Source organism: Somniosus microcephalus, chromosome 3 (genome assembly GCF_052327205.1).
Source record: "Somniosus microcephalus isolate GS21.2 chromosome 3, FLI_Smic_1.0, whole genome shotgun sequence".
Lineage (NCBI taxonomy): Eukaryota > Metazoa > Chordata > Chondrichthyes > Squaliformes > Somniosidae > Somniosus > Somniosus microcephalus.
The window spans coordinates 200,597,986-200,625,166 of NC_140989.1; the positions used below are offsets into that span (position 1 = coordinate 200,597,986).

Genomic DNA, 27,181 nt, shown 5'->3' on the forward strand with positions numbered 1-27,181 from the left:
TATATCCATAGCGACCGGGGCTCATCGTTTATGAGCGACGAACTCCGCCAGTACCTGCTCGCTAGGGGTATAGCCACAAGCAGGCCCACCAGTTACAACCCCCGGGGGAACGGACAGGTGGAAAGAGAGAATGCAACAGCTTGGAAGGCCGCCCTACTAGCCTTAAAGTCTAGGGGCCTTCCGACCTCCCGCTGGCAGGAGGTGCTCTCCGATGCGCTCCACTCGATTCAGTCACTGCTCTGCACTGCCACCAATGCCACCCCTCGCGAGAAAATTTTTGTCTTCCCAAGGAAGTCCACATCGGGGACAGCGTTACCGCCATGGCTGACGTCCCCAGGGCCGGTACGACTGAGAAGACACGTGAGGACCAATAAAACGGACCCCCTGGTCGAGAGGGTCGACCTCCTCCACGCCAACTCCCAGTACGCTTACATTGCGTACCCGGACGGGCGGGCGGACACAGTCTCCATACAAGACCTTGCACCCTCGGGGACCGCTGTAACCCACTACCCATTACCACCCCCCCCCCACAACACACTCGGGGACCGCTGTAACCCACTACCCATTACCACCCCCCCCACGACCCGATATCCAACCCCAGCAGCCGGCTCGCCTTGGACCGTCACCCACGAGGACTACACTCCAGTGCCCCAGCCTACACGGGACGCGACGCCGGAAGCTCCACCACCCCTGCCGTCGCCACGTCGATCACAGCGGCAGACAAGACCTCCGGAGAGACTCCAATACACGAAATTTTAAATACACTTCACCCCGCCGGACTCATTTTTAAACAAGGGGTGAATGTGGTAAACCACTGTTATACCTGTCTGTATGTGTATGTGTATTCCACTAGGTACAGGTCTGGACATGCCTCGGCTGACTCCTCCCACTATTCCAGGTATATAAGTGACTACCTCCCAGTCCCTTAGTATTCTGGACGGGTCGACCACTCGAGACTAGACCTTCATTCTTTAGTTAATAAAAGCCTGGTTGTTACTCGCTTAACCTCAGTCTTTTGAGTAATTGATGGCACATCACACCCCATGTAAAACACTCACACTCCAATTTAACACACTCACACCCCATGTAACACACTCACACACCATGTAACACACTCACACCCCATGTAACACACTCACACCTCATGTAACACACTCACACCCCATGTAACACACTCACACCTCATGTAACACACTCACACCCATGTAACACACTCACACCCCATGTAACACACTCACACCTCATGTAATACACTCACACCCATTGTAACACTCTCACACCCCATGTAACACACTCACACCCCATGTAACACACTCACACCCCATGTAACACACTCACACCCCATGTAACACACTCACACCACCATGTAACACACTCACACCCCATGTAAAACACTCACACTCCCATTTAACACACTCACACCCCATATAACACATTCACACTCCATGTAACACACACACCCCATGTTCACTCACACACCCATGTAACACTCACATCCCCATATAACACACTCACACCCAATATAACACAACTCACACCCCATATAACACACTCACACCCAATATAACACAACTCACACCCCATATAACACACTGACACCCCATAACACACTCACACCCCATGTAACACACTCACACCCCATGTAACACACTCACAGCCCATGTAACACACTCACACCCCATGTAACACACTCACACCCCATGTAAAACACTCACACCCCATGTAACACATGCACACCCCATGTAACACACTCACAGCCCATGTAACACACTCACACCCCATGTAACACTCACACTACAAATAACACACTCACACCCAATATAACCCTCTCACTTCCCATATAACACACTCACACCCCATACAACACTCCCACTCGTTAACACACACAACCCATATAACACTCACACCCCATATAACACACTCACACCCCATGTAACACACTCGCACGTCATATAACACACTCACACCCCATATAACGCAATCACACCCCATATAACACACTCACACCCCATATAACGCAATCACACCCCATATAACACTCACACTCCATATAACACTCACACCACATGTAACACACTCACACCCCCATATAACACACTCACCCCCATATAAAACATTCACACCCGATATAACACACTCACACCTCATGAAGCACACTCACACCCCCATATAACACACTCACACCCCATGTAACACACTCGCACATCATATAACACACTCACACCCCATATAACGCAATCACACCCCATATAACACTCACACTCCATATAACACTCACACCACATGTAACACACTCACACCCCCATATAACAGACTCGCCCCCATATAAAACATTCACACCCGATATAACACACTCACACCTCATGAAGCACACTCACACCCCCATATAACACACTCACACCCCATGTAACACACTCGCACATCATATAACACACTCACACCCCATATAACGCAATCACACCCCATATAACACTCACACTCCATATAACACTCACACCACATGTAACACACTCACACCCCCATATAACACACTCACCCCCATATAAAACACACACACCCGATATAACACACTCACACCTCATGAAGCACACTCACACCCCCATATAACACACTCACCACCCATATAACACACTCACACGCCATATAACACACTCACCACCCATATAACACACTCACATGCCATATAACACACTCACCACCCATATAACACACTCACACGCCATATAACACACTCACCACCCATATAACACAACCACATGCCATATAACACACTCACCACCCATATAACACACTCAAACCCCATGTAGCACACTCACACCACATGAAGCACGCTCACACCCCATGTAACACACTCACACCCCATGTAACACACTCACACCCCATGTAACACACTCACACACCATATCACACACTCACACCTCATGTAACACACTCACACCCCATGTAACACACTCACACCCCATGTAACACACTCACAGCCCATGTAACGCATTCACACCCCATGAAACACACTCACACCCCATGTAACATACTCACACCCCATGTAACACACTCACACCCCATGTAACACACTCACACCCCATGTAACACACTCACACCCCATGTAACACACTCACACCCCATGTAACGTACTCACACCCCATGTATCCTACTCACACCCCATGTAACACACTCACACCCCATGTAACATACTCACACCCCATGTAACACACTCACACCCCATGTAACACACTCACACCCCATGTAACGTACTCACACCCCATGTATCCTACTCACACCCCATGTAACACACTCACACCCCATGTAACATACTCACACCCCATGTAACATACTCACACCCCATGTAACACACTCACACCTCATGAAGCACACTCACACCCCCATATAACACACTCACACCCCATGTAACACACTCGCACATCATATAACACACTCACACCCCATATAACACAATCACACCCCATATAACACTCACACTCCATATAACACTCACACCACATGTAACACACTCACACCCCCATATAACACACTCACCCCCATATAAAACACACACACCCGATATAACACACTCACACCTCATGAAGCACACTCACACCCCCATATAACACACTCAGCACCCATATAACACACTCACACGCCATATAACACACTCACCACCCATATAACACACTCACATGCCATATAACACACTCACCACCCATAAAGCACACTCACATGCCATATAACACACTCACCACCCATATAACACAACCACATGCCATATAACACACTCACCACCCATATAACACATTCACACCCCATGTAACACACTCACACCCCATGTAACACACTCACACCCCCATGTAACACACTCACACCTCATGTAACACACTCACACCCCATGTAACACACTCACACCCCATGTAACACACTCACACCCCATGTAACACACTCACACCCCATGTAACACACTCACACCCCATGTAACACACTCACACCCCATGTAACACACTCACACCCCATGTAACATACTCACACCCCATGTAACCTACTCACACCCCATGTAACACACTCACACCCCATGTAACATACTCACACCCCATGTAACACACTCACACCCCATGTAACACACTCACACCCCCATGTAACACACTCACACCCCTTGTAACACACTCACACCCCATGTAACACACTCACACCCCATGTAACACACTCACACCCCATGTAACACACTCACACCCCATGTAAAACACTTACACCCCCATTTAACAAACTCACACCGCATATAACACAGTGTTATACCTGTCTGTATGTGTATGTGTATTCCACTAGGTACAGGTCTGGACATGCCTCGGCTGACTCCGCCCACTATTCCAGGTATATAAGTGACTACCTCCCAGTCCCTTAGTATTCTGGACGGGTCGACCACTCAAGACTAGACCTTCATTCTTTAGTTACTAAAAGCCTGGTTGTTACTCGCTTAACCTCAGTCTTTTGAGTAATTGATGGCGCATCAATTTTATTATCTAAATTTTTTAAAATGGAGAAGATCCTCACACCAGCATGCCTGGACCTGGACAGTCGGGAAGCGGACGCTTCCACCAAGTTTGCTCACTGGCTCATGTGCTTCGAGGCATTCCTGACTGCCTCCACTGCGGTCGTAACGGATGCGAACAAACTGTCTGTCCTGATCTCCAAGGTGAGCCACCGAGTGTACTCAGTCATCCGGGACGCGACCTCGTACACAGCCGCCCTCCAGCTCCTCAAGACCCAGTACACGCGCCCTGTGAATGAAGTTTACGCCAGGCACCTCCTGGGGAGTCGCAAGCAACAACCTGGGGAATCGACTGAGGAATACCTCCAAGCACTGTCCGTGCTTGGCCGGGCCTGTGGGTGTATGGCGGTAACGCCCACTAAGTACACGGAGGAACTGATCCGGGATGCCTTCGTAGTGGGCCACAGGTCCAACTACACCCGACAGCGACTGCTGGAGCAGAGTGACCTCACCCTCGGCAAAGCCTCCGAAATCGCACTAACGCTGGACGCAGCCTACCGGGGCATGGATGCCTATTCCTCTGCACCGTGGACGCCGCGGGGAACAACAACCTGGGACATGGTATGACAGCCCCATAGCACCGTGCCACCCCAGCCACAGCCCAATAACGGCCCAACCACCGCAGCAGTGTCCCAAAGCCAGACAGCAGTATCCCAAGGCCAGAAATGCTACTTCTGTGGCCAGGCCAAACACCCCAGAGCGCGCTGCCCGGCGAAGAATGCGACCTGCTCGGGCTGCGGGAAAAAGGGACACTACGCTAGCGTCTGCAAGGCCAAAGCCACCCCGAACGCCAGCTGCGCCGCGTGTGGGCCGTGCGAGCCGCCATCTTGGGCCCCCAACAGCGCCGCATGTGGGCCGTGCGGGCCGCCATCTTGGGCCTCCCCAGCCATGTGCGAACCACCGCAGCAGCAGCCATCTTGGACGACTCCAGCCACATGGGAATCATGGACGCCGCCATCTTGGACACCAGCCGGGACGCAGCAGGCCGCCAACCCCCCCCCATCTGATACCCGCAGCGACACACCGACCCCTACGCTGGCCTCTGTTACGCTGGACCAAATGAGACCGCACCAACTAGCTCGGCCCAAAATGGACGTTAAGGTAAACGGCCATGCAATAAACTGCCTTTTTGACTCCGGGAGCACAGAGAGCTTCATCCACCCTGACACGGTGTGGCGTTGCTCTCTCCCAGTCCTGCCTGCGCACCAGCGGATTTCTATGGCCGCCGAGTCCCAGTCAGCGGACATTGGCGGCTACTGCGTGGTGACACTAGTAGTAGACGGGACTGTGTTCAATAATTTTAAACTCCTGGTCCTGCCCCAACTTTGCGCTGCCGTTCTACTGGGGTTGGATTTCCAGTGCCACCTCAAAAGCGTTACGATGGCATACGGTGGCCCCCTCCCCCCACTCACAGTCCGCAGCCAGCAGCCTCCAAATTGCCCACCGCGCACCAGATGCAACCTCTCCACACTCAGGGTCCCACCCCCCCCACTGTTTGCTAACCTCACCCCCGACTGTAAGCCCATCGCCACAAAGAGCAGGCGATACAGTGCCGGGGACAGGGTTTTCATCAAAACCGAAGTGGAGCGGCTCCTGAAGGAGGGGATTATTGAGGGCAGCTCCAGCCCCTGGCGAGCCCAGGTTGTGGTCACTAAGACCGGCGAGAAACAATGCCTGGACATCGACTACAGCCAAACAATAAACCGCTACACCCTGCTGGACGCCTACCCACTCCCCCGCATAGCTGACATGGTCAACCAGATCGCGCAGTACCGCGTCTTTTCGACCATTGACCTGAAATCAGCATACCACCAGCTCCCCATCCGCCCCGAAGACCGCCAGTATACTGCTTTTGAGGCAAACGGCCGCCTCTATCACTTCCTTAGGGTTCCCTTTGGCGTTACCAATGGAGTCTCCGTCTTCCAAAGGGAGATGGACCGGATGGTCGATCAAAACGCGCTGCAGGCCACTTTCCCTTACCTAGACAATGTGACCATCTGCGGCCATGACTTGCAGGACCATGACGCAAACCTCGAGAAATTCCTCCGCACCGCCCAACTCCTGAACCTGACATATAACAAGGAGAAGTGCATATTCCGCACAGACCGCCTCGCCATCCTTGGCTGTGTTGTGGAACACGGGGCCATCGGTCCCGACCCGGACCGGATGCGTCCCCTTATGGAACTCCCACTGTCTAAAAGCTCTGAAGAGGTGCCTAGGGTTTTTTTCCTACTGCGCCCAGTGGGTCCCCTACTATGCAGACAAAGTCCGTCCGCTGATCAAATCCACCTCTTTTCCCCTGATGGCAGAGGCCCGCTCGGCCTTCCACCGTATCAAGGAGGACATTGCCAAAGCCACCATGCATGCAGTGGACGAATCCATCCCCTTCCAGGTGGAAAGCGATGCGTCCGACTTCGCTCTGGCCGCCACCCTTAATCAGGCGGGGAGACCTGTGGCATTCTTCTCATGAACCCTCCAGGGCCCGGAGACCAGACACTCCGCGGTCGAGAAGGAGGCCCAGGCTATTGTGGAGGCTGTGCGTCATTGGAGGCACTACCTGGGCGGAAAACGATTTACCCTGCTCACTGACCAGCGTTCAGTTGCTTTTATGTTCAACAACAAGCAGAGGGGCAAAATCAAAAATGACAAGATCTTGAGGTGGAGAATCGAACTTTCCACCTACAATTACGAGATCTTGTACCGGCTTGGGAAGCTCAATGAACCCCCAGATGCCCTATCGCGTGGCACCTGCGCCAGCGCACAGATCGATAGGCTGAGGGCCCTCCACAATGACCTCTGCCACCCGGGGGTCACCAGGTTCTTCCACTTCATCAAGGCCCGCAACCTGCCTACTCCATTGAGGAGGTCAGGACCATGACCAAGAACTGCCAAGTCTGCGCTGAGTGCAAACCGCACTTTTATAGACCAGACAGAGCCCACCTGATAAAAGCCACTCGCCCTTTCGAACGCCTGAGCGTCGATTATAAAGGGCCTCTCCCCTCCTCCGACCGCAATGTGTACTTCCTCAACATCATTGACGAGTACTCCCATTTCCCGTTCGCTATCCCCTGCCCGGACATGACCAGTGCCACGGTTATTAAATGTCTGAACAGCCTCTTCACCCTGTTCGGTTTCCCCAGCTATATCCATAGCGATCGGGGCTCATCGTTTATGAGCGACGAACTCCGCCAGTACCTGCTCGCTAGGGGTATAGCCACAAGCAGGACCACCAGTTACAACCCCCGGGGGAACGGACAGGTGGAAAGAGAGAATGCAACAGTTTGGAAGGCCGCCCTACTAGCCTTAAAGTCTAGGGGCCTTCCGACCTCCCGCTGGCAGGAGGTGCTCCCCGATGCGCTCCACTCGATTCAGTCACTGCTCTGCACTGCCACCAATGCCACCCCTCGCGAGAAAATGTTTGTCTTCCCAAGGAAGTCCATATCGGGGACAGCGTTACCGCCATGGCTGACGTCCCCAGGGCCGGTACTACTGAGAAGACACGTGAGGACCAATAAAACGGACCCCCTGGTCAAGAGGGTCGACCTCCTCCACGCCAACTCCCAGTACGCTTACATTGCGTACCCGGACGGGCGGGCGGACACAGTCTCCATACAAGACCTTGCACCCTCGGGGACCGCTGTAACCCACTACCCATTACCACCCCCCCCCCACAACACCCTCGGGGACCGCTGTAACCCACTACCCATTACCACCCCCCCCACGACCCGATATCCAACCCCAGCAGCCGGCTCGCCTTGGACCGTCACCCACGAGGACTACACTCCAGTGCCCCAGCCTACACGGGACGCGACGCCGGAAGCTCCACCACCCCTGCCGTCGCCACGTCGATCACAGCGGCAGACAAGACCTCCGGAGAGACTCCAATACACGAAATTTTAAATACACTTCACCCCGCCGGACTCATTTTTAAACAAGGGGTGAATGTGGTAAACCACTGTTATACCTGTCTGTATGTGTATGTGTATTCCACTAGGTACAGGTCTGGACATGCCTCGGCTGACTCCTCCCACTATTCCAGGTATATAAGTGACTACCTCCCAGTCCCTTAGTATTCTGGACGGGTCGACCACTCGAGACTAGACCTTCATTCTTTAGTTAATAAAAGCCTGGTTGTTACTCGCTTAACCTCAGTCTTTTGAGTAATTGATGGCACATCACACCCCATGTAAAACACTCACACTCCCATTTAACACACTCACACCCCATGTAACACACTCACACCCCATGTAACACACTCACACCCCATGTAACACACTCACACCCCATGTAACACACTCACACCTCATGTAACACACTCACACCCCATGTAACACACTCACACCTCATGTAACACACTCACACCCCATGTAACACACTCACACCCCATGTAACACTCACACCTCATGTAACACACTCACACCCATTGTAACACTCTCACACCCCATGTAACACACTCACACCCCATGTAACACACTCACACCCCATGTAACACACTCACACCCCATGTAACACACTCACACCCCATGTAACACACTCACACCCCATGTAACACACTCACACCACCATGTAACACACTCACACCCCATGTAAAACACTCACACTCCCATTTAACACACTCACACCCCATATAACACATTCACACTCCATGTAACACACACACCCCATGTTCACTCACACACCCATGTAACACTCACATCCCCATATAACACACTCACACCCAATATAACACAACTCACACCCCATATAACACACTGACACCCCATAACACACTCACACCCCATGTAACACACTCACACCCCATGTAACACACTCACAGCCCATGTAACACACTCACACCCCATGTAACACACTCACACCCCATGTAAAACACTCACACCCCATGTAACACTCACACTACAAATAACACACTCACACCCAATATAACCCTCTCACTTCCCATATAACACACTCACACCCCATACAACACTCCCACTCGTTAACACACACAACCCATATAACACTCACACCCCATATAACACACTCACACCCCATGTAACACACTCGCACGTCATATAACACTCACACCCCATATAACGCAATCACACCCCATATAACACACTCACACCCCATATAACACTCACACTCCATATAACACTCACACCACATGTAACACACTCACACCCCCATATAACACACTCACCCCCATATAAAACACTCACACCCGATATAACACACTCACACCTCATGAAGCACACTCACACCCCCATATAACACACTCACACCCCATGTAACACACTCGCACATCATATAACACACTCACACCCCATATAACGCAATCACACCCCATATAACACTCACACTCCATATAACACTCACACATGTAACACACTCACACCCCCATATAACACACTCACCCCCATATAAAACACACACACCCGATATAACACACTCACACCTCATGAAGCACACTCACACCCCCATATAACACACTCACCACCCATATAACACACTCACACGCCATATAACACACTCACCACCCATATAACACACTCACCACCCATATAACACAACCACATGCCATATAACACACTCACCACCCATATAACACATTCACACGCCATATAACACACTCACACCCCATATAACACTTATTCACCAGAATGGATGATGGGGACTCAATGTGTGATCTGGGTGTTGGCACTCCAGGAGCTGTAGATCCAGAAGCGCGCATTGATTTGCTGCTCCGATTGAAATCGTTCCTCTACTTGAGCATGTGTCCTTGATCCAGGGGCTGCATGTCCTGCGCTGTCCGGCACGGAGCTGTTTCACGAAGACTGCGGTTTGATCTTCAGTCTCACCTTGAAGCCGCAGATGGGAACAGAAAATGAAGGAGACCTGTCCCGCTGTCAGAGGTGGCTACATCAATATAAAATACCTGCTCTCGACTGACAGTGAACACAGTGAGAGCCTCACAGCGCAGGGTCAGTGAAAGCTACACACCACAGGTTCCCAGGCTCAATTCCTGCTCCTTGCAGAGTGAGCAGGACACAGGTGGAGCAGCAGCTGGCCTGTTTCAGTTAGTCTGTTATTTATTGTGTGACTGCATTCGATAGGGGCAAGTTATAATTTAAGTACACACTGTCCCATCAATCACTCCCAGGTCAGGTACAGCATGGGTTAGATACAGAGTAAAGCTCCCTCTACACTGGCCCATCAAACATTCCCAGGGCTGGTCCAGCACGGGTTAGATGCAGAGCAAAGCTCCCTCTACACTGTCCCATCAAACACTCCCAGGGCAGGTACAGCATGGGTTAGATACAGTGTAAAGCTCCTTCTACGCTGTCCCATCAAACACTCCCAGGGCAGGTACAGCATGGGTTAGATATAGAGCAAAGCTCCCTCTACACTGTCCCATCAAACACTCCCAGGGCAGGTACAGCACGGGTTAGATACAATGTAAAGCTCCCTCTGCACTGTCCCATCAAACACTCCCAGGGCATGTACAGCACGGGTTAGATACAGAGTAAAGCTCCCTCTACACTGTCCCATCAATCACTCCCAGAGCAGGTACAGCACGGGTTAGATACAGAGTAAAGCTCCATCTACACTGTCCCATCAAACACTCCCAGGGCAGGTACAGCACGAGTTAGATACAGAGTAAAGCTCCATCTACACTGTCCCATCAAACACTCCCAGGGCAGGTACAGCACGGGTTCGATACAGAGTAAAGCTCCCTCTACACTGTCCCATCAATCACTCCCAGAGCAGGTACAGCACGGGTTAGATACAGAGTAAAGCTCCATCTACACTGTCCCATCAAACGCTCCCAGGGCAGGTACAGCACGAGTTAGATACAGAGTAAAGCTCCATCTACACTGTCCCATCAAACACTCCCAGGGCAGGTACAGCACGAGTTAGATACAGAGTAAAGCTCCATCTACACTGTCCCATCAAACACTCCCAGTACAGGTACAGCACAGGTTAGAAACAGAGTAAAGCTCCCTCTACACTGCCCCAGGGATCTGAGCCCCAATCTTATAAAATTGTCCCTTTAAGCACAAGTGAGACATTCTACCGTTTCCTTCAGCAGGCTGTATTCCGAGCTATGAACCAAGTCCGCTAAGAACTGTTTTGAAGGTTAAACAGACTGAATACATCACCTTACAGCAGACATCCATCTTACCATTTGTGTCTGATCGAAATGCATGCATTTATGAATGCTGTCTGTGAAATACAATATTTAGGAGGCAGGGATAACAGAGGCGGTGATTTATATTATAGTTCTATTCAAAACATACAAAATGGAAAAGGATTCCAAAGCTTCTTGTTGAGGACCAGTCGTGCACCATCGCTGAGGAAATTTAAGTGCTGAATGACAGGCAGGCACATGTGCATTAACAAGGTGTTACAGCCGGGAAAGGGTTAAACCACAGCAAACACTGACGCTTCTCAAAAATTTCGACTCAAACCTACAGCAAAGCCCCGAAAGGATGGAACTCCTTGCTCTGCATACAGATTGCAGCACCGTTACCAGGGTAGGCCATACTGAGCCGCTGTTCACTTGGACAGAGGTGCAGCCTGAGCAATAGAATATTATCTAATATTATCTAATTATCCCATTGTTTGAGCTCTCTTTCAGGTCAGGCTGCACAGTGGGGGACAGAATGAGCCGTTAACTGCGGCATTCCAGGGCCAGACATCACCAGACTCAGAATAGAATGAAATCACTCCATTCCAGTGTGAACAGAGTGGGAATCAAGACTGCTGGATTGAGGGGGAGTGATAGGAGACTGCAATCAAAACTCTTGTCTTGCTGATCATGCTCCAACATACACCTGACCATTGACAAACAGGCTAAACAGCTGCATGTACTGAACATTGTGTTACATAGGGAGAGAGCTGTGTGTACTGAACAGTGTGTTACACAGGGAGAGCTGTGTGTACTGAACAGTGTGTTACACAGAGAGCTGTGTGTACTGAACATTGTGTTACACAGGGAGAGCTGTGTGTACTGAACAGTGTGTTACACAGGGAGAGCTGTGTGTACTGAACAGTGTGTTACACAGGGAGAGCTGTGTGTACTGAACAGTGTGTTACACAGAGAGAGCTGTGTGTCCTGAACAGTGTGTTACACAGGGAGAGCTGTGTGTACTGAACAGTGTGTTACACAGGGAGAGCTGTGTGTACTGAACAGTGTGTTACACAGAGAGAGCTGTGTGTCCTGAACAGTGTGTTACACAGAGAGCTGTGTGTCCTGAACAGTGTGTTACACAGGGAGAGCTGTGTGTGCTGAACAGTGTGTTACACAGGGAGAGCTGTGTGTACTGAACAGTGTGTTACACAGGGAAAGCTGTGTGTACTGAACAGTGTGTCCTGAGCAGTGTGTTACACAGAGAGCTGTGTGTCCTGAACAGTGTGTTACACAGGGAGAGCTGTGTGTACGGAACAGTGTGTTACACAGAGAGCTGTGTGTACTGAACAGTGTGTTACACAGAGAGCTGTGTGTACTGAACAGTGTGTTACACAGGGAGAGCTGTGTGTCCTGAACAGTGTGTTACACAGAGAGCTGTGTGTCCTGAACAGTGTGTTACACAGGGAGAGCTGTGTGTAATGAACAGTGTGTTACACAGGGAGAGCTGTGTGTACTGAACAGTGTGTTACACAGAGAGCTGTGTGTACTGAACAGTGTGTTACACAGAGAGCTGTGTGTACTGTACAGTGTGTTACACAGGGAGAGCTGTGTGTACTGAACAGTGTGTTACACAGGGAGAGTTCTATGTACTGAACCACGTTACACAGGGAGCTGTACAGACTGGACACCTTACCATATTGCTCTATCCCACCTGCATACCTACTCACCATATCTCTCAATCCCACCTATCCAACCTTCTCACCATATCCCACAATCCCACCTGCCCACCTTCTCCCCATATCCCTCAATCCCACCTACCCACCTTCTCCCCATATCCCTCAATCCCACCTATGCACCTTCTCCCCATATCCCCCAATCCCACCTACCCACCTTCTCCCCATATCCCTCAATCCCACGTACCCACCTTCTCCCCATATCCCTCAATCCCACCTACCCACCTTCTCCCCATATCCCTCAATCCCACCTATGCACCTTCTCCCCATATCCCCCAATCCCACCTACCCACCTTCTCCCCATATCCCACCTACCCACCTTCTCCCCATATCCCTCAATCCCACCTACCCACCTTCTCCCCATATCCCTCAATCCCACCTACCCACCTTCTCCCCATATCCCTCAATCCCACCTATCCACCTTCTCCCCATATCCCTCAATCCCACCTACCCACCTTCTCCCCATATCCCTCAATCCCACCTACCCACCTTCTCCCCATATCCCTCAATCCCACCTACCCACCTTCTCCCCATATCTCTCAATCCCACCTACCCACCTTCTCCCCATATCCCTCAATCCCACCTACCCACCTTCTCCCCATATCCCTCAATCCCACCTTGTCCCATTTCTTTCCAGTTACATGCTACATGGTCTATGGAGCCCTTTAATGCTCCAGTTCATTGTACCTTCCTCTTGAATCCTTCTATCTACACTTTTATATCCCGTATTATTCTACTCGGCTTCCTTAGTTTCTTAACTGTTACTTCTTTGAGCCCAAGATCAGCCATGATCTTATTGAATGGCGGAGCAGGCTCGAGGGGCCAAGTGGCCTATTCCTGCTCTTATTTCTTATGTTGTTTCCTTTCTGTTTCTTCCTCAAGCTTCCCATTGCTCTTGAATCAAACACAGACTTTTAATAAATCTCATCGCTTCCACTCCCCACAAAGCATCATTCTCTGTCCCATGCCATCTCTATCTGTCACCGGCAGGAAGAAGGTTCTTGTTGCAGTTTCTAACAGGAAGTCATGGAAACCACATCAATGAGGAGAATGAAGCTTGACATTAAAGGAGGGCCCAGGGTCTGTAAACCCTCAACACTGTTCCATCCACCAGCTGTCTTTAGTTCTTTGCAATGCCTTTATGGTGAAACAAACCAGAAACAAAAATAAAGCAAAAAGGAAAGAAAGAAATGTCCATTTGTACAGGCAGGGTGGAGGTTTGTGCTCGCTCGGGTGAGAGCCTGTCCTGTGGTCACTGCGCAGACCGAGAGAAAGAGAAGAATTCTGAAAAACAAAAAGCGTCGACCGTGCAGGAACATTCCGCCCAAAACATGAACTGACGCCTCGGAAAAGAGTCGCCACCAGAATTAGTTCAGCTCAACAGGAGGGCAATTCCTCAGCAAATCTTTGGTCTGGTACCGATGGTTGCCATGGAAATAAAAATGTCCGTCAGTCTTCGGATGAAAAGCAGCTCTAACTGCGCTCAATGGTTCTCTAATTACACAGCACTACCACCTCCTTTCCAGACAACAGCCCGGATCGAAGTGAGCTCATTATAAAAACAGCGACCGCCTGCCTCTCTGCTTCATCGCTCCAAAGTTATAGGGTCGCATCTTCATCTCGACGAAAGGAATGGAGATTTCGTGACCTTTCCAGCGATACCAGTTTATACCCTGTAAAGTCAAGAGGGGGAACTCAGACAGGGTACCAAACCAAATCAAGATTGAGACAAGACATTGAACCACTTTCATCATAGAGGGCATCTGCAAACCCAAACATCAAACAACAACAACTTTGAATTATATAGCGCCTTTAACCTAGTACAACTTCTCAAGGCACTTCACAGGCGCGTAATCAGACAAAATTTTGATACAAGCCACGTTAAGAGATATTAGGACAGGAACTTGGTCAAAGTGGTAGGTTTTGATGAACATCTTAAAGGAGGAGAGAGAGGTCAAGAGATGGAGAGGTTTAGGGAGGAAATTCCAGAGCTTAGGACCCAGGCAGCTGAAGGCACGGCCGAGTAAGTTTGCAGCGAACATAAAAACTGACTGTAAAAACTTTTATACATATGTGAAGAGAAAAAGATTGGTGAAGTCAGAATCAGGGGAATTTATAATGGGGAACAAAGAAATGGCAGACCAACTAAATACATATTTTGGTTCTGTCTTCACAAAGGAGGACACAAATAACCGCCCAGAGATGCCAGGGAACATAGGGTCTGATGAAAGGGTGGAACTGAAAGAAATCAGTATTTGTAGGGAAATGGTGTTAGGAAAATTGATGAGACTGAAGGCCGATAAATCCCCAGGGCCTGATAATCTACATCCCAGGGTACTTAAGGAAGTGGCCCTAGAAATAGTAGATGCATTGCTGGTCATCTTCCAGAACTCGATAGACTCTGGAACAGTACCCATGGATTGGAGGGTAGCTAATGTTACCCCACTATTCAAAAAAGGTGGTAGAGAAAAAGCGGGGAATTATAGACTGGTAAGCCTGACATTGGTAGTGAGGAAAATGCTAGAGTCCATTATAAAATATGTAACAGCAGATCACTTGGAAAGCAGTGACAGGATCGGACAAAGTCAACATGGATTTACAAAAGGTAAATCATGCTTGACTAATCTACTGGAATTTTTTGAGGATGTAACTGGTAAAATAGATAAGGGAGAACCAGTGGATGTGGTGCATTTGGACTTTCAGAAGGCTTTTGATAAGGTCCCGCATAAGAGATTAGCGTGCAAAATTAAGGCACATGGGATTGGGGGCAAGGTATTGACTTGGATAGAGAACTGGTTGGCGGACAGAAAGCGAAGAGTTGGAATAAACGGGTCATTTTCCGAGTGGCAGGCAGTGACTAGTAGGGTACCGCAAGGATCAGTCCTCGGACCCCAGCTGTTCACATTATATATTAATGATCTGGACGAGGGAATTGGATGTAATATCTCCAAATTTGCAGATGACACAAAGCTGGGTGGGACGGTATGCTGTGAGGAGGATGTTGTGAAACTCCAGTACGATTTGGACAGGTTGGGTGATTGGGCAGAAACATGGCAAATGCACTATAATGTGGATAAATGTGAGGTTATCCACTTTGGTGGCAAAAACAGGAAGGCAGATTATTATTTGAATGGCAATAGACTGGGCGAAGGGGAAGTGCAAAGAGACCTGGGTGTTCTTGTGCACCAGTCGCTGAAGGTAAGCATGCAGGTGCAGCAGGCGGTTAAGAAGGCAAATGGTATGTTGGCCTTCGTAGCGAGAGGGTTCGAGTACAGAAACAAGGATGTCTTGCTGCAGTTGTACAGGGCCTTGGTGAAACCACATCTTGAGTATTGTGTGCAGTTTTGGTCGCCTTATCTGAGGAAGGATGCTCTTGCCATGGAGGAAGTGCAGCGAAGATTCACCAGGCTGATACCTGGGCTGGCAGGAATGACGTATGAGGAGAGATTGGGTCGATTGGGCTTATACTCGCTGGAGTTTAGAAGAATGAGAGGGGATCTCATTGAAACTTATAAAATTCTAACAGGACTAGACAGACTAGATGCAGGAAGGATGTTCCCGATGACCGGGGAGTCCAGAACCAGGGGTCACAGTCTAAGGATAAGGGGTAAGCCATTTAGGACAGAGATGAGGAGGAATTTCTTCACCAGAGAGTGGTGAACCTGTGGAATTGTCTACCACAGAAGGCAGTAGAGGCCAATTCATTAAATATATTCAAGAAGGAGTTAGATATATTTCTTAAGGCTAAAGGGATCAAGGGATATGGAGAGAAGGCAGGGACAGGGTACTGAATTTGAATGATCAGCCATGATCTCATTCAATGGCAGAGCAGGCTCGAGGGGCCGAATGGCCTACTCCTGCTCCTATCTTCTATGTTTCAAGATGCACTGCAGCAACTCGCCAAGGCTTCTTCGGCAGCACCTCCCAAACCCGCGACCTCTTCCACCTAGAAGGACAAGGGCAGCAGGTGCATGGGAACACCACCACCTCCAAATTCCCCTCCAGGTCACACACCAATATGACTTAAAAGTATATAGCCGTTCCTTCATCATCGCTGGGTCAAAATCCTGGAACTCACTCCTTAACAGCACTGTGAGAGTATCTTCACCACACAGACTGCAGCGGTTCAAGAAGCGGCTCACCACTACCTTCTCAAGGGCAACTAGGGATGGGCAATAAATGCTGGCCTTGCCAGCGACGCCCACATCCCGTGAATGAATTTAAAAAAATTCCCACCAGCCTGTCTGATTTTACGCACTGTGCCCGTTCCTTACCTGGCTGTGTCGATTCTCCCCGTACTTCCCATTGAGATTAGCACGGTGACAGTTCTTGTACCACCAGGCTCCCTTGTAAGACAAGGCACAGTTTGTGATAGCGACATCATTGTCCCGATCCTTTGTGGAGAATGGGCGCCCCTGGTGATAGGAGAGGGAGTCCCCTGTGGGTATCAAACACAAAAGGTCAGCGTGAGTTCAGGGATAGATCTTGGCAAATGGGTAACTGACATATCATTTGGGGATTAGCTTGCTTTGGATTTCTGACAGTTTCTCAGCCTCGTTTAAAACGTACTCCAGGGGACTGAGGGTGGCGCACTCAGTGACTGGGGGATGTACTGAACCACAGCGCCACGGATAGAAAGAAGGGACTTGCATTTCTATAACACCTTTCAAGGCACCTGGACGTCCCAAAGAACTTTAAAGCCAATTAACTGCTTTTGAAGTGTTATCACAGTTGCAATGTAAGAAACGCGATGGCTAATTTACGCACAGCAGGATCCTGCAAACAGTAAGGTCATAAGCACCAGATCATTTCTTTTTATGTGATGGTTGAGGGCTAAACATTGACCAGCATCGCCGGGGAAAACTCCGCTGCTCCTCTTTGAATAGTGTTGTGGGATATTTTACATCCATCTCAGAGGGCAGACGGGGTCTCTGTTTAACTTCTCATCTGAAAGACAGCTCCTCCGACAGTGCAGCACTCCTTCTGAACTGTCCTTCCGACCGAGCAGCACTCCCTCAGTACTGACCCTCCGATCGAGCAGCACTCCCTCAGTACTGCCCCTCCGACAGTGCAGCACACCCTCAGTACTGTCCCTCCAACAATGCAGCGCTCCCTCAGTACTGCCCCTCCGACAGTGCAGCACTCCCTCAGTACTGTCCCTCCGAAAGTGCAGCACTCCCTCAGTACTGCCCGACGACAGTGCACCACTCTGTCAGTACTGCCCCTCCGACAGTGCAGTGCTCCCTCAGTACTGCCCCCCTGAACGTGCAGCACTCCCTCAGTACTGCCCCTCCGACAGTGCAGCACTCCCTCAGTACTGCCCCCCTGAAAGTGCAGCACTCCCTCAGTACGGCCCCTCCGACAGTGCAGTGCTCCCTCAGTACTGCCCCCCTGAAAGTGCAGCACTCCCTCAGTACTGCCCCTCTGACAGTGCAGCACTCCCTCAGTACTGCCCCTCCGACAGTGCAGCGCTCCCTCAGTACTGCCCCTCCGACAGTGCAGCGCACCCTCAGTACTGTCCCTCCGACAGTGCAACACTCCCTCAGTACTGCCCCTCCGACAGTGCAGCACTCCCTCAGTACTGCCCCTCCGACAGTGCAGCACTCCCCCAGTACTGTTGCTCCGACAGTGCAGCACTCCCTCAGTACAGCCCCTCCAACAATGCAGCACTTCCTCAGTACTGTCACTCCAACAGTGCAGCATTCCCTCAGTACAGCCCCTCCAACAATGTAGCACTCCCTCAGTACTGCCCCTCCATCAGTGCAGCACTCCATCAGTACTACACCTCCAAAAGTGCAGCACTCCCTCAGTACTGCCCCCCTGAAAGTGCAGCACTCCCTCAGTACGGCCCCTCCGACAGTGCAGTGCTCCCTCAGTACTGCCCCCCTGAAAGTGCAGCACTCCCTCAGTACTGCCCCTCTGACAGTGCAACACTCCCTCAGTACTGCCCCCCTGAAAGTGCAGCACTCCCTCAGTATGGCCCCTTCGACAGTGCAGTGCTCCCTCAGTACTGCCCCCCTGAAAGTGCAGCACTCCCTCAGTACTGCCCCTCCGACAGTGCAGCACTCCCTCAGTACTGCCCCTCCGACAGTGCAGCGCTCCCTCAGTACTGCCCCTCCGACAGTGCAGCGCACCCTCAGTACTGCCCCTCCGACAGTGCAACACTCCCTCAGTACTGCCCCTCCGACAGTGCAGCACTCCCTCAGTACTGCCCCTCCGACAGTGCAGCACTCCCTCAGTACTGTTGCTCCGACAGTGCAGCACTCCCTCAGTACAGCCCCTCCAACAATGCAGCACTTCCTCAGTACTGTCACTCCAACAGTGCAGCATTCCCTCAGTACAGCCCCTCCAGCAATGTAGCACTCCCTCAGTACTGCCCCTCCATCAGTGCAGCATTCCATCAGTACTACACCTCCAAAAGTGCAGCACTCCCTCAGTACTGCCCCTCCGAAATGCAGCGCTCCACAGTACTGCCCCTCCGACAATGTAGCACTCCCTCAGTACTGCCCCTCTGACAGTGCAACACTCCCTCAGTACTGCCCCTTCGAAATGCAACGCTTCTCAGTAATGCCAGTCCGACAGTGCAGCAGTTCCTCAGTACTGACCCTCCGACAGTGCAGCACTCCTTCAGTACTGTCCCTCCGACCGAGCAGCACTCCCTCAGTACTGCCCCTCCGACAGTGTAACACTCCCTCAGTACTGCCCCTCCGACAGTGCAACGCTCTCTCAGTACTGCCCCTCCGACAGTGCAGCGCTCCCTCAGTACTGTCCCTCCGACAGTGCAACACTCCCTCAGTACTGCCCCTGCGACAGTGCAGCACTCCCTCAGTACTGCCCTTCCGACAGTGCAGCACTCCCTCAGTACTGTTCCTCCGACAGTGCAGCACTCCCTCAGTACAGCCCCTCCAACAATGCAGCACTCCCTCAGTACTGCACCTCCATCAGTGCAGCACTCCATCAGTACTACATCTCCGACAGTGCAGCACTCCCTCAGTACTGCCCCTCCGAAATGCAGCGCTCCTCAGTACTGCCCCTCCGACAATGTAGCACTCCCTCAGTACTGCCCCTCTGACAGTGCAACACTCCCTCAGTACTGCCCCTCTGAAATGCAGCGCTCCTCAGTACTGCCCCTCCGACAATGCAGCACTCCCTCAGTACTGCCCCTCTGACAGTACAGCACTCACTCAGTACAGCCTCTCCAACAATGCAGCACTCCCTCAGTACTGTCTCTCCGACAGTGCAGCAATCTCTCAGTACAGCCCCTCCAACAATGCAGCACTCCCTCAGTACTGTCCCTCCGACAGTGCAGCACTCCCTCAGTACAGCCCCTCCGACAGTGCAGCACTCCCTCAGTACTGCCCCTCCATCAGTTCAGCACTCCATCAGTACTACACCTCCGACAGTGTAGCACTCCCTCAGTACTGTCCCTCCGACAGTGAAGCAATCCCTCAGTTCTTCCCCTCTGACAGTGCAGCACTGTCTCAGTACGTCCCCTCTAACAGTGCAGCACTCCCTCAGTACTGACCCTCCGACAATTCAGCACGCCCTCAGTATTTCCCCTCTGACAGTGCAGCACTCCCTCAGTATTGCCACTCCGACAGAGCAGCACTCCCTCAGTACTGCCCCTCCGACAGTGCAGCGCTCCCTCAGTACTTCCCCTCTGACAGTGCAGCATTCCCTCAGTACTGACCCTCGGACAGTGCAGCACTCCCTCAGTATTTCCCCTCTGACAGTGCGGCACTCCCTCTGTATTGCCATTCTGACAGTGCGGCACTCCCTCAGTACTGACCCTCTGACAGTGCAGCACTCCTTCAGTACTGCCCCCCCACCAGTGCAGCACTCCCTCAGTACTGCCCATCTGACAGTGCAGCACTCCCTCAGGACTGCCCCTCTGACAGTGCAGCGCTCCCTCAGTATTTGACCTCCGACAGTGCAGCACTTCCTCAATATTTCCCCTCTGACAGTGCAGCACTCCCTCAGTACTGCCCCTCTGACAGTACAGCACTCCCTCAGTACTGCCCCTCTGACAGTGCAGCACTTGCTCAGTATTTCCCCTCTGACAGTGCAGCACTCCCTCAGTACTGCCCCTCTGACAGTGCAGCACTTGCTCAGTATTTCCCCTCTGACAGTACAGCACTCCCTCAGTACTGCCCCTCTGACAGTGCAGCACTCCCTCAGTACTGCCCCTCCGACAGTGCAGCACTCCCTCAGTATTTCCCCTCCGACAGTGCAGCACTTCCTCAGTATTTCCCCTCTGACAGTACAGCACTTAAATTCAGAGCTTCGCTGTCTCACCCTTGTGTTAGCTTCTCATCGTTACAAAAGGAATATCACTGAGATTGACAGTTATATCGATATAAACCGATCGGCCGGAATTTTTACTTTTGGACCCGCCAGGTGCAGGGTCAAAGTAGAGCGCGGGAAACCCGGAAGTCCGGGATTCCCTGCCTGCTGTGAAGTTTTAACTCCTCTGTATGCATGTGATGTCACTGACATGGTCCTCACCTGGAGGTTAGCCTGATTGACTGGCTTCCAGTCAGGTGGGTAACGCTGGACAGGAGGCCACAACCCCAGGTAGATGCGTGCCCCAAGCCCGTGGGATGGCAGGTGCGGGGCCTCATGCCGGGGAGTGGAGCGCTGGTTTGTATGTGGTGGGGCGATGGTGAGGGCGCTTGAGGCCGTTAGGAAGCAGTCCTGATCCTCCTGGCCCACGAGGATTGCTCTCCGAGGCTGTCCGGGCCTCGCTGTAACTGTGGGGAATCCCGAGGCCCGGGAACCTGGGCCGGCCTCAGTTAAACCTGCACAGCCTCATTAACATATTTAAAGTGCTAACCCGCCTCCTGGGAGTGGTTTGGCTGCCGCGCAACCCCCCCACCACCCCCCGCAAACCCCAACCACCTGGCTCCGTTAAAACCAGCCAGAAGTGAGCAGATTGGGTGCAGGTCGTGGCCAGATTCAGATTTTTAACACTTTAACCTCCCACCTGACCCCAACCCACCCCACCCTGTTTTGGGGGTTAAAATTCCTCCCATCAGATCAGTCGGGGAATGGCACCAAAGCTCTTTGAATCAATCAGTTGCTACTCTGCCCCTATATTGCTTGGAGTGAACTGAAAGCAAAAATTCTTAACAGGAGTGAGAGTCAGTGGGAATCGCGTGCTGAGCGGTGAGCGGTGAGTATAAAAGGCTCCAGAGACCAGGTAAGGCCTCAGTGCGGAGCGAGAGTCAGCAGGAATCGCGGGCTGAGCGGTGAGCAGTGAGTATAAAAGGCTCCAAAGACCAGGTAAGGCCTCAGTGCGGAGCGAGAGTCGGCGGGAATCGCGGACTGAGCGGTGAGCAGTGAGTATAAAAGGCTCCAGAGACCAGGTAAGGCCTCAGTGCGGAGCGAGAGTCGGCGGGAATCGCGGACTGAGCGGTGAGCGATGAGTATAAAAGGCTCCAGAGAACAGGTAAGGCCTCAGTGCGGAGCGAGAGTCGGCGGGAATCGCGGGATGAGCGGTGAGCGGTGAGTATAAAAGGCTCCAGAGCCCAGGTAAGGCCTCAGTGCGGAGCGAGAGTCGGCGGGAATCGCGTGCTGAGCGGTGAGCGGTGAGTATAAAAGGCTCCAGAGACCAGGTAAGGCCTCAGTGCGGAGCGAGAGTCGGCGGGAATCGCGTGCTGAGCGGTGAGCGGTGAGTATAAAAGGCTCCAGAGACCAGGTAAGGCCTCAGTGCGGAGCGAGAGTCGGCGGGAATCGCGTGCTGGGCGGTGAGCGGTGAGTATAAAAGGCTCCAGAGACCAGGTAAGGCCTCAGTGCGGAGCGAGAGTCGGCGGGAATCGCGTGCTGGGCGGTGAGCGGTGAGTATAAAAGGCTCCAGAGCCCAGGTAAGGCCTCAGTGCGGAGCGAGAGTCGGCGGGAATCGCGGACTGAGCGGTGAGCATAAAAGGCTCCAGAGCCCAGGTAAGGCCTCAGTGCGGAGCGAGAGTCGGCGGGAATCGCGGACTGAGCGGTGAGCGGTGAGTATAAAAGGCTCCAGAGCCCAGGTAAGGCCTCAGTGCGGAGTGAGAGTCGGCGGGAATCGCGGGCTGAGCGGTGAGCGGTGAGTATAAAAGGCTCCAGAGCCCAGGTAAGGCCTCAGTGTGGAGTGAGAGTCGGCAGGAATCGCGGACTGAGCGGTGAGCGGTGAGTATAAAAGGCTCCAGAGCCCAGGTAAGGCCTCAGTGCGGAGCGAGAGTCGGCGGGAATCGCGGGCTGAGCGGTGAGCGGTGAGTATAAAAGGCTCCAGAGCCCAAGTAAGGCCTGAGTGTGGAGTGAGAGTCGGCGGGAATCGCGGACTGAGCGGTGAGTATAAAAGGCTCCAGAGCCCAGGTAAGGCCTCAGTGTGGAGTGAGAGTCGGCGGGAATCGCGGGCTGAGCGGTGAGCGGTGAGTATAAAAGGCTCCAGAGCCCAAGTAAGGCGTACCAGTCTCCAATCTCAGAACTCAGAGGGAAGGAGAGAAGTAAAAAGAAATCGAAGTGTGACGTCACCAGAAAGCAGGTAAGTGATTGTTGGTGAGTATTTCTCTCTTTTTAAACCTTAACTCTGTACTTTGTAGTTTCTAAAGTCTCTGTGGTGTAGCGGGGACTGTTTATAAACCAGGGCCCTTAAATATATCATTTAGCTGTAAGGTAACTTCAATTCTGCGGTTTATATTTTCTAGGGTCTCTGTGGTGTAGCGGGGACTTCTGCCATACAAGCGCCCTAGAGTATACCTTTAATTGGTGGTATTGAATTAATTTAAATTAATTAAAGGGTAAGTCATGTCAGGACAGCCCAGCCCCGTGTTATGCTCCACCTGCGCTATGTGGGAATTCAGGGACACTGCCGGTGTCCCTAACGACCATGTGTGCTGGAAATGTATCCAGCTGCAGCTTCTAGCAGACCGCATTGAGGCGCTGGAGCTGCGGATGGATGAGTTTTGGAGCATTCGCGATGCTGAGAGGGTCGTGGATAACACGTTTAGTGAGTTGGTCACACCACAGGTAAGGGCTGCACAGGCAGAAGGGAAATGGGTGACCATCAGGCGGAGCAGTAGAAGCAGGCAGGTAGTGCAGGGGACCCCTGTGGCCATCCCCCTCTCAAACAGGTATACCGATTTGGATACTGTTGAGGGGGATGACTTACCAGGGGAAGGCAGCAGCAGCCAACTTCCTGGCATCGGGGGTGCTTCTGCTGCTCAGGAAGGGAGGAAAAAGAGTGGGAGAGCAATAGTGGTAGGGGATTCTATCGTAAGGTGAACAGATAGGCGTTTCTGTGGCCGTAGATGTGACTCCAGGATGATTTGTTGCCTCCCTGGTGCCAGGGTCAAGGATGTCACTGAACGGCTGCAGGGCATTCTGAAGGGGGAGGGTGAACAGTCAGAGGTCGTGGTTCATTTTGGGACCAACGACATGGGTAGGAAGAGGGATGAGGTCCTGCAGCAAGAATTTAGGGAGCTAGGTAGCAGATTAAAGAGCAGGACCTCAAAGGTTGTAATCTCTGGATTACTCCCGGTGCCACATGCTAGTGAGTATAGGAATAGGAGGATAGAGCAGATGAATGCGTGGCTAAAGAGTTGCTGCAGGAGGGAGGGTTTTAGTTTCCTGGATCACTGGCTCTGCTTCTGGGGAAGGTGGGACATGTACAAGTCGGACGGGTTGCACCTGAACCAGAATGGGACAAATATCCTTGCGGGGAGGTTTGCCAGCACTGTTGGGGGGGGTTTAAACTGACTTGGCAGGGGGATGGGATACAGAGTGGAGCTATAATAGGGGGTGATGTACAGCCAAATATAGAGGAAAAAACAAGTCAGCTTGGAAGGCAGAGCAAATATTTAACGGCACAAGGGAGTAGGGCAAGGCTGGATGGCATTTATTTTAATGCAAGGAGTCTTGCGAATAAGGTGGATAAACTGAAGTTGTTGATGAACACATGGGAGTATGATATTGTTGCTATCACGGAGACATGGTTGAGGGAGGGGCAAGACTGGCAGCTCAATATTCCGGGGTATAGAATCTTCAGGCGAGACAGAGGGGGGGGGTAAAAGAGGAGGGGGTGTCGCAATATTAATTAAGGAGTCAATTACTGCTGTAAGGAGGGATGATATATTAACAGGTTCCTCTAATGAGGCCATATGGGTAGAACTTAAAAACAAAAAGGGGGCAAGCACTTTGCTGGGAGTGTACTATAGGCCCCCAAACAGTCAGGGGGTGATAGAGGAACAGATATTTAGGCAAATCTCAGAGAAATGTGCAAATAATAGGGTAATAATAGTGGGGGATTTCAACTTCCCCAATATTAACTGGAATAGTCAGAGTGTGAAAGGCTTAGAGGGTGCAGAATTCTTAAAGTGCATCCAGGAGAGCTTTTTGAGCCAGCATGTAGAAAGTCCTACAAGAGAGGGGGCGGTACTGGACCTAATTCTAGGGAATGTGGCCAGGCAAGTGGTAGAAGTGTTAGGTGAGCACTTTGGTGACAGTGACCATAATTCGATGAGATTTAAGGTAGTCATGGAAAAGGACAGAGATGGACCGGAAATAAAGGTTCTAAATTGGGGGAAGGCCGATTTTAATATGATAAGGCAGGATCTGGCCAAAGTGGGCTGGGATCAGCTACTTGTAGGAAAATCCACATCGGAGCAATCGGAGTCTTTCAGAAAGGAAATTGAGAGAGTACAATGGCAACATGTTCCTGTAAAGGTCAAGGGTGGGACCAACAAGCCCAGGGAACCTTGGATGTCAAGGGATATACGAGAATGGATTAGGAAAAAAAGGGGGGCTTTTGGCAGATACAAAGGACTAAAGACAGAGGAAGCCCTGGAGGAGTATAAAAAGTGCAGGGGGATACTTAAAAAAGAAATTAGGAGAGCGAGGAGGGGCCATGAAATAACATTGGCGAGCAAAATAAAGGAAAATCCTAAGGTGTTTTATAAGTATATTAAGGGCAAGAGGATAACTAGGGAAAGAGTAGGGCCCATTAGGGACCAAAGTGGCAATCTGTGTGTGGAGCCAGAAGATGTAGGTGGGGTTTTAAATGAATTTTTTGCATCTGTGTTCACTATGGAGAAGGACGATGTAGACATAGAAATCGGGCAGGGGGCCTGTGATATACTTGAACATATTAGCATCGAGAGGGAGGAGGTACTAGCGGTTTTAGCAGGCTTAAAAGTGGATAAATCCCCAGGCCCGGACGAGATGTATCCCAGGCTGCTGTGTGAGGCAAAGGAGGAGATTGCAGGGGCTCTGACACAAAATTTTCAGAACCTCTATGGCCACAGGGGATGTGCCAAAGGACTGGAGAACAGCTAACGTACTACCATTATTCAAGAAGGGTAGTAGGGATAAACCAGGGAATTACAGGCCAGTCAGCCTAACATCAGTGGTAGGGAAATTATTGGAAAAAATTCTGAGGGACAGAATTAGTCTCCACTTGGAGAGGAAAGGATTAATCAGGGATAGTCAGCATGGCTTTGTCAAGGGAAGATCATGTCTGACCAATTTGATTGAATTTTTCAAGGGGGTGACTAGGTGTGTGGATGAGGGTAGTGCAGTGGATGTGGTATACATGGATTTCAGTAAGGCTTTCAATAAAGTCCTGCATAGGAGACTGGTCAAGAAGGTAAGAGCCCATGGGATCCAAGGTGCCTTGGCACATTGGATCCAAAACTGGCTTAGTGGCAGAAGGCAGAGGGTGATGGTCGAAGGTTGCTTTTGTGACTGGAAGCCTGTGTCCAATGGGATATCGCAGGGATCGGTGCTGGGTCCCTTGCTGTTTGTGGTCTACATTAATGATTTGGATGTGAATGT

At 51.4% G+C, this 27,181-nt stretch overlaps 1 protein-coding gene across 4 annotated transcripts in view; it reads right to left on the reverse strand.

Moving 5' to 3' along the window:
- Positions 1–13,956: 13,956 nt before the first annotated feature.
- The window catches only part of tnr (tenascin R (restrictin, janusin)), a 1,257,678-nt gene continuing 1,244,453 nt past the window's right edge, over positions 13,957–27,181 (reverse strand). For all 4 annotated transcript variants that reach the window (XM_085982119.1, XM_085982118.1, XM_085982121.1 and 1 more), the window contains exons 21-22: positions 17,653–17,816; positions 13,957–15,051 (exon numbers count right to left, since the gene is read on the reverse strand). In XM_085982119.1, the coding sequence (XP_085838245.1) occupies positions 14,932–15,051; positions 17,653–17,816 (284 nt within the window). In that variant the 3' untranslated portion in view covers positions 13,957–14,931. The remainder of the gene's footprint in view (positions 15,052–17,652; positions 17,817–27,181) is intronic.